At 38.9% G+C, this 14,189-nt stretch overlaps 1 protein-coding gene across 1 annotated transcript in view; it reads left to right on the top strand.

Moving 5' to 3' along the window:
• Positions 1-9,529: 9,529 nt before the first annotated feature.
• lrrc7 (leucine rich repeat containing 7) overlaps positions 9,530-14,189 on the top strand; it is a 37,294-nt gene continuing 32,634 nt past the window's right edge. The window contains exons 1-2 of the mRNA XM_054602942.1: positions 9,530-9,732; positions 13,957-14,074. Of these exons, the coding sequence (XP_054458917.1) occupies positions 9,544-9,732; positions 13,957-14,074 (307 nt within the window). The 5' untranslated portion in view covers positions 9,530-9,543. The remainder of the gene's footprint in view (positions 9,733-13,956; positions 14,075-14,189) is intronic.

Below are 14,189 nucleotides of genomic sequence, written 5' to 3'. Positions count from 1 at the left end.
TATCCTTCGATTTAGACGGAGACGGTGTACGCTGCTCTTAGCCCTCTGTCTTTATTGCAAAAGTAGAAAGATAAAACTAACAGAAAACGCTTCTGATCAGGCACGACTCTCACCATTGTGTGGATTTTTTTTCACACAAATATTAACTTCACCGCCTCCCATGAAGGGCAGCTCACAGCCGCTTCCCCAAGATTTTCAGTGGGAAGCCTCCTGGAGTCTATTTACAGTCCCAAAGGGAGTAAAGGATGCCAGGTAGCTAATTGATGAATAAAAGTATTCTTTCAGGAACACTCTTATTAGCTCACAGATGTAAACAGTGAACTATATGTTTAAAAAATCCCTGCAATAACCCAGATATGTTGGTCTCCGTCAGCACGACTCTCAGTCACGCTGCCTCTCTCTGCTTGACTGCTTGTTTATTTGTCTTTATTGCGTTCTATTTATACATCCCACTGTTTGTCTGTCTAACTTTCTGTCTGTCATTTTTAGGGATTTGTCACTTAGTGCAGTCGGCTCCCTAACTTTCCAGTACAGAGTGCAAGCGGTAAACGTCTTTTTTCAGGTCATTCTGGGATTGGAGCCTCAGTTTTAGGTAACACTAGTTGGACCCATTTGGTGTATTTGTCCATTGGTGCATCTGAGCAGAATTGATTCCCTAATTTTGGGTGCAGGTGAATTGTCAGCTGCTCTCTGTGTTACGTCGGTAGATTGTTATTTTTAGTGTCAGTGATGTAAGGGTCATTGAGTTGTACAGACGGGCCACCTGGAGCCACTGTGGCAGACAGATCGGACTGGCTGCGAGTGTGAAAACGCCCCGGACCATAATTCAACGAGAGTTTTGGGCTGTTTCCTTGAGACTTTGTTCTCACCAGGAAAAATAAAGCATTGGTCATTTGTTCAATTTCATTTGGTTATGTTTTCCTGCCAGCGATATCTCTTAATTCTTTGAGTTATTTCCTCAGTAGCATAGGTGGATGTGTAATGGCATTGCTAAGCTTTGATTATACTCGCGTGAGGAATTTTAAATAACTGTAAACACGTATCGCATATTCATGGACTACTTTATTGCTTTTATAAAAGCCATGCAAAGAAACACGTCATGTATTATATTTATTATAAAGAAATATCCTGTGAAATAATTTATTTGGCTTGCAAACTATAAACTCAAATGTAGATTTATAAGACCTCCTGTTTCTGAAGGATCTCAAAAAACAAACTGGCCGTTTTTTTATAAAATCCTCAGACTTGTTAACAGTACTTTTATAAGTGAGCTAATTGTGACAGTCATGTCTGGAAAGCCCAAAACGTGATCACGTAATTTTCTGGCGTGCGCATCTTGCATTGCCGTAACTACTGCATGAAGAAACCAAGCTTTAGACAGCTGCAAAGGGTGAAAGGTGGATGGTAGGACGTCAAACTTTTCAACCATGGTTCGTATCTTCCATCAAGAGACACTGACTCACAAATGGCAGGGACTTTTTCCACTGAGAAACCGCTGACACAATATCCCTGAATATCAACAGTTAGAAAATAGATATTGCTGTTCCCTCAAGTCACTAGGTTGCTGTTGAACAGCTGCATGGCATGGCGTTCACCACTTCACAGAATCAGAGTCACAATTAGAATTATTTGCCAAGTACCGGTGCACATACAAGTCATTTGACTCAGTTTTTTGCATCTCTCTAGATGTACTTACACAGAAATAGAAATAGCAGCTTCGGACAAAGAAAACAAAGCTGAACAAATACAGGTAATAAAAAGACAGGACTGTTATGTACACAAGTACTGAAAAAGTAGGTGTTTACATATATATGTATATAAATAACAAGCACTTATTGCTCATCAAGAAGTATTCTTGTTAGCAAACATTGTACTATGTACTAATAAGCAAACAATTTTTGTGACTTCATGCCATGTTTATTTCTGTAATCATGAAGGTAAGAGACTTATTAAAAAGAGTTTCCCAGCTAAAAAAATTATTAAAGGGGCAGTTCAGGACAAAATCAAAACACATATTTTTCCTTTGACTTGTGGGACTTTTTATAAACCCAGCTTGTTTTGGTGTGAGTTGCATAGCTTTGGAAGAATTGGCAGAGAAGATGTCTGCCTTCTCTAGTATATGATGGAACTAAATGGTACTCAGCTTGTGGTGTTAGTCTCTTACATTTCTTTCTTAGGAAATCATCGAAAACATTTAATTGACACCAAAATAGATGCAGATTTATTTTCTGTCAATTTACTAATCAATTAACGGATCAATCTTTGCAGCATTGGTCAAGACACGAATCTTACGTTAACTGGTGATAGTGGCCCATAAGTGTTGTGAGACTGCAGACATGTCCAGGGTGTGACCATAAACAGTAGAGGTAGATACAGGTGATGCATTGGATTATTGGCCAGATGTTGCTACATATTTTGTTGGTTTTATAGTTCAGCAGCTAATAAAGGTATTAGAAGACAGAACAAATTATCAGAACAAATTCACAAAATTAATTGTGTGTTTGTATGCATGTGATGGTTCAGGTAAGTGCTTTAAGTGGTGATTTAATGATCGTAAAAAAACCGAACAAGCTGTTCCTGGCTGCTAGTTAGCTAACTGCCTCCCACATACGCAGTCTCTCTCTCTCTCTCTCACACACACACACACACACACACACACACACACACACACACACACACACACACACACACACACACACACACACACACACACACACACACATACACACTGATACACTATTATGGGATTTGCTTGACAATGTGAAGCAATGGGATGTGAAACAGGATCTTATATTTTCTCTAGCCATCACCCTCTCAAAGTAACCATGAACTAAATGAGCCAGTGTGTATGCGTGTGCGACTGTTATTTAGTTGTTTCAAATGCGTGAGTGCATTTTGTGTGAGTCTGTGTTTCACATGTACTTGTGCGTGACACTGTGTGAGAAAGTGCAGAAGCCCTGAGGTGAGTTCTGCAGAGTGCAGCATTCACACCTCTACAAAAAGAAAAAAAAAAACAGTCAGAAAGAGAGACATGGAGAAGCTGTTCTTATTCAGGTGCTATAAAGGTGTCTGATATATTTGAGTCCATGTAAAGCGTCACCGAATGTGGAGCGATCGCCCACTGAGTGCAGCATGTTCTGTTTTATGAGAGGGAGAAAGAGAGAGAGTAAAAATACACCCAGCTCCTGGGAGACGGTCTCTATGGCAGCGGTTACTATGGGGACGGCACGGCTGCACGTAAAGTGATGGCTGTCACGGCACCCAGGGGAGTTCACCCGTCACACACACACACACACACACACACACACACACACACACACACACACACACACACACACACACACACACACACACACACACACACACACACACACACACACACAAACTTCAATGAAGAGCAGATGGAAGAAAAGAGATCACTTGAGGTGAGATTCAGGAAGAGCATCGACACCAGTGGTGCAAAGTAAATTTACTGTATAGAATATGATACTTTATACTTACTCTACTACATTTAAGAGGGAAATATTATACGTTTTACTCTTTTGCATTATGCATTAATTAGTGAACAGAAAGTTTTCTTTTCGGTCATTTTGTTCTGGCTGCGTCCAAATTCGTATACTTTACACGACATACCCAGTATGTGAACAATCAATGTACTTTTGTGTGAATAAATATGTATCATGTGGATGGAGCAATAACTGATGTCCTCACTTTATGAGACCAGGAACCATGGTAACCCGTGCCAACCTTATGAGACCAATCTATGATTTTTGCGAATCAAAGTCTGAATTGCTTTTAAAAACTATTACTTCTTGCAAAATGAAATCTTACCCTTAATCTTGAATTGCAGCATTATTGACGTCCACCATTGTCTGTTATGAAGGTTGTCGTCACATTGCATTGTGTGATATTTATGCCTGTGTAGAGTTCAGTGCATTCTGTAATATTTCACCAGAAATATTATTCTATTTACGTACACTATTGGTTTCATGCTGAGGTTTCTGACATACTAAAAAATCTCACCTACTGTTTTAGAGTACTAAATATCATGTTAGGCTGGAATTCCAGACACAACCTTTCTTATAAAAAGTGTGAAGAAGCTGCTTTCATGTGTTCAACCTGTTTTCAATCCAAAAAGTAAAAAGCTTATGAGATAAACTTTTATTATGTTGGTGTCTCAAACCAGCTTGTTTTTTTTCACCTTTCGAGATACAGACACTCGTTTGTAGAATTTGTTTTGACATTTAAAGTTAATTTGAATTAAAAACAGGTTGGAATATTATTTATACACCCACCCAGATCAACTATTGCTAAAATGCTGCTCACACATAAATGCACCAGTTACAATTATCCTATGATATGTCACACAGGGACTATTTTTCATAATGAACACTTTGGATTTTGTTACTTTAGGTATATTTGGCTGATAATGCTTCTATAAGTTTTGCCTAACTAGGATTATAAATGCAGGACTTTTATTTGTATTTGAGTATTAAACAATTGTGTTATTGCTGCTTTTACTACAGTAAATAATCGAAACATTTCTTCCACCTGTTTGCTAGTATGTGAATGTGTGCATTTGTGTGGGTGGCTGCTTGTGTGTAATGTGTGCGTGGGCCGGTTTGTGTTAGCAGTCCTTGGAAATTATATCACTACTCACATCTTTGTTCCTTTTATGTGATTATTATTGCACTGATATGAACACAGATAAATCAATTAAATCTGTAAGTGTCTGTATAATGTGTGTGTGGGAGCTTGCACATGTAGCGTTGCCTCTGCAGAGTCAGTCTGCTCTGTCATGCTGTTTCCATAGCAGCAGCGAGAGCCAGCACTGCCAACCACGCTCACTTCCTAGTTTCACCCCATTGGTGCCGGCGCCCTCAGACTCTCTTCCTACCTTTTTTTTTTTTTTTTTGTTTGGCTCTGTGGGAGTCTTAGCAGGACTGGTTACAATTCATTGTCCCCCCATTACATTCATTCATTCAGACGGGGTCAAGAAACACAAAGAAACACAAAGAAACACAAGAGAAAAGCGAATATTTTCAGCCATTTTCTTTCACAAAAAAATCTATGAATAAACAGCTGAATGAGGATTTTTACATTGTGGTGTATTGTGGTAAATCGGATGTATTGTGTTGAATTGGTCATCTTATTGTCCTTTGTCCCATATTTATCTATTGAAATGAAATCCATAGATTTGATGAAACGCTCTAGTCTGAGCAGCTTTGTGTCCTTCCTGTTCTGTGTGTCCTCTTTGTCCGTATTCTGGGTTCTTCCTCTGGCAAAATCAACCTCTGGAGAATTGTCAGTGTCATGAAGCCGACTGACCACAGTTGGCACTCATTGCTGCCCGTGTAAACAACCTCCCATATTTGTCATTGTCCCTGTCGTCATTGTCTAATTCTGATGGGTAACATTAGTTCTGCTCTCTTTTTTTCTCTGCTCTTGTGACAAAAAAAGCTGTTATTTTTAGTCTCGTCTGTCTTTTCATGCTTAAGCTGTTACATCAATAGACTGTGAGTGCATAAGCAAGCAGCTGCAGTATCAGTTGCAAATAAAAGTTTTAAGAAGAGTGCTGGCTGATATCTAATACTATTGATATTGCCCAATGGTGAACCACAATACTATTCAGTGTTTTCTTTACTGGGCCATTTTGGAGGTCTTAAAAGACAGTCTGTGATTATTCAAAGTTACTTCACTACATGTCAGTCTGGAACACAAATGTTGCAGCTTGTGTGTTACTAGAAATAAAAAGACTTCATGACTCTGAATACTCAAGGAAAAATTAAGAAAAATCAAGCAAAGACACTCTATTACAATCTCTATAAGATGTAAAATAAATAAGTTTATAACACACTTAATGCCCCTTTAATCTGTAGTAGAGATCAGTGTTGCTGGTTTTGGAGCATTATACTGGTCCATCTGGTTCTTGGCTGGGATGGCAAGCCCTTGATTAGAGGTTGCAGCAAGCATTACAACGTTTTCACATCTTTGGTAGTCATCTAGCTTTCAGCCAAGTTAGCACTGAATGCTGCCTCTGATGTGAACTATGACGGAGTGGGATTGGACAGCCGAACTGAAACTGAACATTTGAGAGGAGATAAAGATGACTGAATCAATAAAAAGTGACATCTACCAGAAGTCTAGAACATGCAGGCCTGCTACCGGTATACACATAGGATGTATTTATATAGATTAATGTCTTGGTTCACATAGTTTCTGTTGTTTTGTTCGACCATCTTTGGTGCAGAGGATCTCATACAGAGCAGCAGGATGTCAAGTGTAATTGTGTATTCTGCTTCAGTTATAAACTGTATTGCATCTTCAGTTGAAAAAAGCAGCACAACATCATGTGTTTTAGGTAGGGATGAATGTGTGTTAAATGAATCATTACACAGGAAATCCATAGGTAGGAATAGAGGTAACATGGTCCGAAACACGGACCATTAATAAATAAATAAATTCCACAAAACTTCCACACCTCACAATGTCATTATATTGATATAGATGATTCTATAATATTATTGCCAGTAATAAATACTCTTTGAACAGAAGTCCATTCAATTTAAATGAGTTGCACAAATGTTCATCACCATTACACTAGCTTTCAGCTCTCTTAGCTTGACAGGGAGACCAGGAGGTTGCTTCCTGTTTCTTTATAATGTAACAATCCAACAGTTATTCATGTGACCACACAGGAGAAATACAATTACCATAAGCACAAAAGAACACAAAATACTAAAGCAACATCATATTGTTTTGCAAAATATAATATTTACTCTTTATTCAGTATTTTACCAAAATCTTGAGCTTTGGCTATGAAAAATATTGAAACATCAAATTACAACTTGACTGCAATATTACATTCCAAATATTGCAGTTCCACCCTGAAACATTTTTCACTGAACGGCCTTTTCTTAATGACCACGACAAATGTCCAATGTCCATTCTACTCTCACTCTGTTTCTATGGTTTTAGCCCTTTTACAGCATCTGTTTGGCAGTCTTCCACATTGACATCTTACTGGCATAAAGACTACAAGGGAAAAGTAAAACAAATGACATGCTTCATGACTTTTTTTTTTTTTTACACTTCTCTTCCCCAGGAGCTAGACAAACCTTTTGTTACCTTTTTAGCTCTAAACATGAGGGGCCAGACAAGAAGCAGTGGTCCAAGGTGTGATCTCCGCAAAAAGCACTGACTGCTGGGTTTACACAAACCGTAAATCCCAGCTTGCCTCATTACACCCGCTCTGAGCATGACTGTGGATAAGGGTGTATTGATTTGAATGGTCCAACCCTTTTTAGATAAACAGTCTAAAGGATCTGCGTTTTTAATCAGATTTCACTGTCCTTACTAAAGCAGATATCATCGTGTCCTCACAGTGCTCAAGATCACTGTGTCTATCTCCTGAATTCATCTGGTCACACTGTGCTGGACATGTGTGTGTGTTTATCGACAGATAAAGCTGCAGGTCTTATCTCTCAGCCTCCTGGTCTCCCTCCCTCTACTCTCTACGCCTCCTCATGTTCACGTTCACTCCCTCTTTTTCTCCTCCTCGCCTCCCCTTTTGATTCCCCTCTGTCTCCTCAGCTTCGCTCCTCATCACCTCCTGTCGTCCTCTCACTCCTTTTCTCCTCATCACAGCTGGTTTTCAGCTCATCCAGATCAAACAGGAAATTGAGGCAGCAGTCAAGATAACTGGAAATTCATTCTTTGTTCAGTTTGAAAGGGCTGGCATTAAAACGTCTTTATTTGTCAGTAGATTGACTGTAGTAAGCATTTGGGTTTGAAAAGATAAAGCTGAATGATAAATCCTCACTCAAGGATTTTAATACCCGTAGTTAGCCTCCTCATAACATTCAGCTGCTGACTTTTTAAATGGAGTCGTGTAATGGATTGACGGAGCGATGTTGTCACAGAATTACAAAGGATTCAGCCTAATTATAAGGCTCTGGCTTGTTGTTTGAAGAGAGTCACTGTGTGTGTCTGTGCGTGTGTGCGTATGTGTGTGTGGTGTGTGAGTGACAGCAAGATCTGAGCCTCATACAGCTGGTTGATGAGTGATTCCCCAGGTTCTAAACCTGCCTGGCGGTCATTTGAAAGCTAATACAAAGTTTATGAGAAGCTAATATGAAGCTTCAGCAGTGAGTTAAACATATAAAGTGTTTTTTTTTTTTTAAAGTTTTTTGATTTCTTTCTGGTTCTTTGCTGAGCTTCAGTGGGGGGATAATGACATGAACAATTCATTTTGTACGAAAAAGTCTTATACTTTGGGAAATCCCCAATTGATTTTACCATCTCAAATTTCTGAAGCCTGATATAAATTCTAACCTTTTCTCTGATTTTGTCTGCCATCTTTTCCATTCCAAACCCATTAATAGGGAAACTCTTTAATGACCAGTATGGACAATTACAGCGACCAAAAACTGTAAATGTGGCCATGTGGAAGTTGTATTAAGAAGACTTTTCCATATTCCTGATAATGCAGTAGCCACTGATCCATAACAGTTATGGGCATTCATTAATATAGGTAGGTATTTGGATCGGATGACAATATATAGCATGAGAATATACACTGTTACAATTTTGGATGTTGCAACATTTCAACAACAAAAAACAACTTGATGGCTTTATTGGATTTTAGGATTTTTGCGATTGTGATGAAGTACGTTAATATGTCACTTTTGTTGCTCAATTAACTTCCCAGAAAATGCATTCCAATATCATATAAAAGGACATGGCTTGTCTTCTTCCCTCACTATGCATGTAGGTGCACACAGCTACTGTATGCAGCATGAAGAAACAAATTGGCAATTGCAGTTTTCACCAAAGGCAATTGTGAAACTATGACAAGAGTATTGGACGACAAATTCAATGATAGTGATTAAACGTATGAAATACGATAAGGAAGAGTTAGACCACAGATTAGTAGAGTGAATTGTTGGCTATTTTAAGATGAAAGTTGTTAATTAAAGAGTTGCTTGCTTGCTCCGTTCATTCATTATCTTACAGCCTATCACACAAGTGTTTGCCAACTCATACTGTAGATGACAAGGCTCTTATGATGAACTGATCTGACTTTTTCATGCGAACGCTGTCATTTTTACACCCTCAGACATAAATTAACACTTTATTTATGAATTTATTCCATTACACATCAAATCACTGAAATATGTCACCTTTAATGTATGCAGCTCACATGGTTGTCATCAACATATTTTATTACATTTTTGGACCATTTTAAAGAAAATCCCACACATGAGTTTTAAGGACAGCTCTATAGTTAATCTCTGAAGCAACATATTTGATGCTAGTTTGATATTTGAGACTCTTTTTAATCTTTTAGTGATAAAGCCAGACCATGGACTTTGTGCTGTCACACCAACAATAGTCTACACAGTTTACAATGAAGTGAATAAAGACTGCACAGATACAATGCGCCTGTTGATGTGTTCGAGTTGCATCAGACCCTGTAAAATAAAACTAACATCACCCCTTTCCTCCTCTTCTCTTCTTGCCTCTATAGTGCAGTGTCTGGAAATGACCACTAAGCGGAAGCTGATTGGCCGGCTGGTGCCGTGCCGTTGTTTCCGTGGTGAAGAGGAAGTGATCTCAGTGTTGGATTACTCCCACTGCAGCCTGCAGCAGGTCCCAAAGGAAATCTTCAGCTTTGAGAGGACTCTGGAGGAGCTCTACCTCGACGCCAACCAGATTGAGGAACTACCCAAGGTAACCGCTCTGAACCACATGTTAACCCCTTTCTGCTTGTCTCTAACCTCAAACCTCAAAGCCCAATAAACACAACTTCTTGACTACCTGAACCTTTACCAAGGCCAGTCAGTCAACCCTAATGTGATCCATGCAAAACCATAGTGAAAAACCATGGACTAATGGAGTGCCAACCCGGAAGTTAGCATTGCACTGGTTACCTTGTCAACAAGCCAATGGGATATTACCGTTGGATTATTGCAGAATATAAACTTCGTGGCAAACACATGTTTATGAAACATACACGTTTTTGTACAGGAAGATACTTTTCACAAAAGAACACTAGTTATGATTTTTGAAGCGTGAATGCAATCTGCAGAAATAAAAGGCTAATGTTAGGCTTTAAACAAACTAGACCAGATTCACATGACTTCACATCACCACCACTAATATAAAGGCAGACTAGTTGGCGTGATGAAGTTTTGTAGTCTCATTTAGCCACTGCCTTGTTAGCAACTGTCTTTTTTAAGACACTTAAAAGCTTCAAAATGGACGAGAATGGTATAAAATGACATATTTTATATCATAGAACAAATCATTAAAATATTTGAAGCTTATGTTAAGCGCAGACCGTGTTTCAGGCAGCTTACCCAAAGACAATTCAAAAAACCCATTGACTTTAAGACGAGGGCACTGCAAACAATGCTAACTCATTTCCCTTTTTTAAGATTCATTCTTGCAGCACTCTGTATGTGTGGCACTTTCTTATGACCTCGTTCAAAATCAGCTGTTTGCTCCACACTTTCTAGGGAGCTGTGATGTACATTTTACGCAACAAAGAGCTGCTTTACCTATTGATCTATTGGTTGACAGCATAACAAATATGCATGTTTGCACTTAAGCGGTTACATGAAGTTACTGTAAATGTGTTCTATAGTAGGTCATTTCTTTGTGGTATTTGACAAAAGGGGATCTTTATTCTTTTCATTGATAACTTGGCTGTAACTGTGACTTGCGTCCTCAGAAAATGACACATTTGTATATGTATCTATTTTGTGAGCCTATTAATTTACTCGTAGAGAAAAGCACCAGTGATGTTCATTTTAATGAATTGACAGTTAAGCAATGCTACGGAGCGTTGCTATTCTTAGATCTTGACCACCAGGGCAAAAATTGTGTGGCTTGGTGGCACAAAGGTCATGCTGGTCCTTAGGTTTATCCTCTGTACAGTTCAGAATCAGACTGACAGTGTACATTTCAGCTTCATTGTACTTAGTCAGCCGAGGGCGTTTTTTTTCATTGAACGCTAATTTTTATCATTTTAAAGTGCAGCATGACTGTAAAAAGTTTAATGTCAATCCATTCAAAAAGTGTTGAAATATTTAATGCTGGGCAGCTGTGAAGTTACAGTTTGCTAATTTGTACTCTATAAATTACATGTTCTTGATTTGACTGAGTCTTGAGACTAAGACAAGCAGTATTGTTTCCCTGTCATGTTTCCATACTACAAACGCCATCCCATACTGGACATCATAGATGGACAGGAAACATGGGCTGAATGCGAGGCATCCTCAGCCACTCTAGACTTAGAAAACCCTCACGTGAGCAGTATTGAGGCAAAATGCCCTTACAATATTTCAAGGAGAATCACAGGTGCTGTTCATAGGAGCGCTATCTCATTTGATTGATATCCCGTCCTGGTTTAAACGACACAGGTGGGGAATTGGATTTCTAAATATAACCTGCATGAATGGAGAAAGTCTAATAGGGCTGAGTAAGTGGGGAGCCCAACTTGCATTCAACAGACAAATAGTGTGCATGTTTATGTGTGTGCCAAGATTGTATACAGGCTACCGAGGCTGCCAGAGTGATTGGCCTTTATGTAAGTGAGTTGGAGAGCTCCTTAAGTGTGTGTGAGTAAGTGATTGTGTCTTTAAGTGTAGCGGCGTGCGGCCTGAATCACCTTAACCCACGGGCACTGAGTGGCCCTTTCCATGTTTAGCTCTGTCTAGCTCTTTGGCCCAGTTGTTCCTTTTGTTTTTGCTCTTGACAATAGTGTCAACAAGTGGGACAGAGTAAACATGGCCGACAACTCAACACGTCAATAAGATATACAGAAGAGGCAATTTAAAAATGGTTTTTTTTCCAGAGAAGAGCACTTTATTTTTGTGTAGTTTATGATTAAGCTAAAAAAAATTTAAGTGTCTGCATAGGTTCCCTTTCTTTGTGCAAGTTAGGTGGCTTGGAAAGTGCCTGTACGTATAAACGTGAGTTAGATTACGTTTTTTAGGGTTTTGAGAAAGTTACACATTAGAAATTGCACATCTTTGGATAATAGTTGATGCTTTGTGTGAAGAAAGGTTCACATCAAATCACACTCAGTGTTGTTTTTTATATTTTAATTATTAGCTCTTGAAGGTGAGGTGAGGAAACATGGAAAAAAGAAAACAGTTCACTGAATGATCCATTGAAATACTTTTAAAGTTGGTAAAAATGTTTTGCCGTACAGCCAAAGAGATTCAGTTCTCCTAGTGGGGAGGAATTCCTCAGCATTTATCCTGTGGGGATGCTAAACCTCCTATGAATTGTAACTTGTGAGCCAAATCATGTCCCTTCCCGAGGTGTTGTTCTCACCTGTGTCTCAAAGAGTGTTGTTATGTATTGAAGAGTTCTCTGAATAGTTTTACTCACTATAGAAAATAACTTAAGCTAAAACTATCTTATAGGCTTATGCCAGGAGATGTGGAAACTTTCTTAACCTACATGTGGTTGGCGATGACTACAAATAGTAATCAAATTACGTTTTTATTGTACTTTCTATATTAATATTGGTGAACTAAATGTGGAGTTGAGTGGGGCAATGGACTGTACACCAATCATGGATTGAGACTTCATACATTAATACAAGGATGGTTTGCCACCATAATGTCCTACCTTGTTTGTCTATTAAGATTTTCTGAGTCTCACACATGAACTTAGCTGACCTCATTTTTAAAAATACATGACTTATATTGCATTCACACGGAAACAGGCAGACGGTAGATGGAAAACAGGATATCATGTTAGTGGATGAGAGAGGCCGGCAGAGAATACAGGGCAGAGGTAACGGTTGCATTGCCATCCAAAGTTGAAATATTTAAACTTTTTGCTATCCTCTTCAACAGACTTTACAATCAGATGTTATGTAGCTCCCTCACACCGGAGAAATTTGTTTAAGCTTGCGATATAATATTACGAGTAAGCTGCATTTATATAGCATTAGTAGTAATTTCAACACAACATGGGACAGTTGTCTAGGGAACTGCCCTTTGGTCCAAAGGCCAATTATTCCAAAACCCCAATAGTTCTAAAAATGTATTTTTGGACCGATGGCCCAATTAGCCTGATGGCCCGTTACCCGAAAATGTAAGTCCACTGCTCCGAAGTCCCTTTGTTTGGAAAATACACACTCTGGCCAGCCTTACTACTTTCCAGACTCTGTAAACATATTGCTGAATTCAACAGATAATGTATAAATCAAACCTTCATTTGTAACTTATTGCTTTGTATGACTCTCATAGAAAGACTTGACTTTATTAACTCTTTTGTAAACTAAGTCAAATAAAAAATAGTTGGCTTTTGTTTTCAGAATAGAGGGCCCTTGGGCCCACTGGGGTTTTGAAATAATGGGGCCGTCAGACCAGTGGCATGACACTGCTGTCTGTTAGCAATAGATATAGAGATTTGATGGACTGCAAATTATTATCCAGCTATCTTAACAGTCATCACCTATCTATCAGCTTTCTTATCAGTCTAACCCTAACCCATAACATAGCTAACATTGTCCTTTTGTTTGTTTTAGTATTTGTAGCATTTCTAAATTTGGATAGCATTCCCGTGCATGTCAGTGGTTTAGTCTGTTGTGTGTTTTTTGTGAGTGTCTTTCAGCCTGTTTGTACTCTGAGTACTTCATGCATGTGCTTTCACTCCTACATATGTTCTGGCATTTGGAGTATTTTTCTACTAAGGGCACAGCTACTACTGTAGTTTGGGTTTGTCCTGAGGGGCCACCGTATGTTGGAGATTAAATCTGCATTATTCATAGAAAAGCAGCTAAAATGGCACTGCTTTTCCACAACATTACATGTTGCATGCATCCAGCTAACTTCCTTGCTTTCTCTCCTTTTGTACCTTTCTACTTAAAGGTCTGTGTGATTCTGCCAACAGACTATAATATTCCATTGTTTCCCCTCTGTGTTTCCATAGCAACTCTTCAACTGCCAGGCCTTGAAGAAGCTGAGCATGCCCGATAACGACTTGTCCACCCTGCCCACCACCATCGCCAGCTTGGTTAACCTCAAAGAGCTAGACATCAGTAAAAACGGTAAATATCCTCAGTGATGAAAAGATGTCTGATTCAACCTGAACAAAGTAAAACTCTTTTGAAAACTTACCGGCCTCCTCAACTCAATGAAAATTACAACCTTGCCCAGATACAG

This window comes from Anoplopoma fimbria, chromosome 8, assembly GCF_027596085.1.
Source record: "Anoplopoma fimbria isolate UVic2021 breed Golden Eagle Sablefish chromosome 8, Afim_UVic_2022, whole genome shotgun sequence".
NCBI lineage: Eukaryota > Metazoa > Chordata > Actinopteri > Perciformes > Anoplopomatidae > Anoplopoma > Anoplopoma fimbria.
This window is presented reverse-complemented; position numbering and strand designations above follow the sequence as displayed.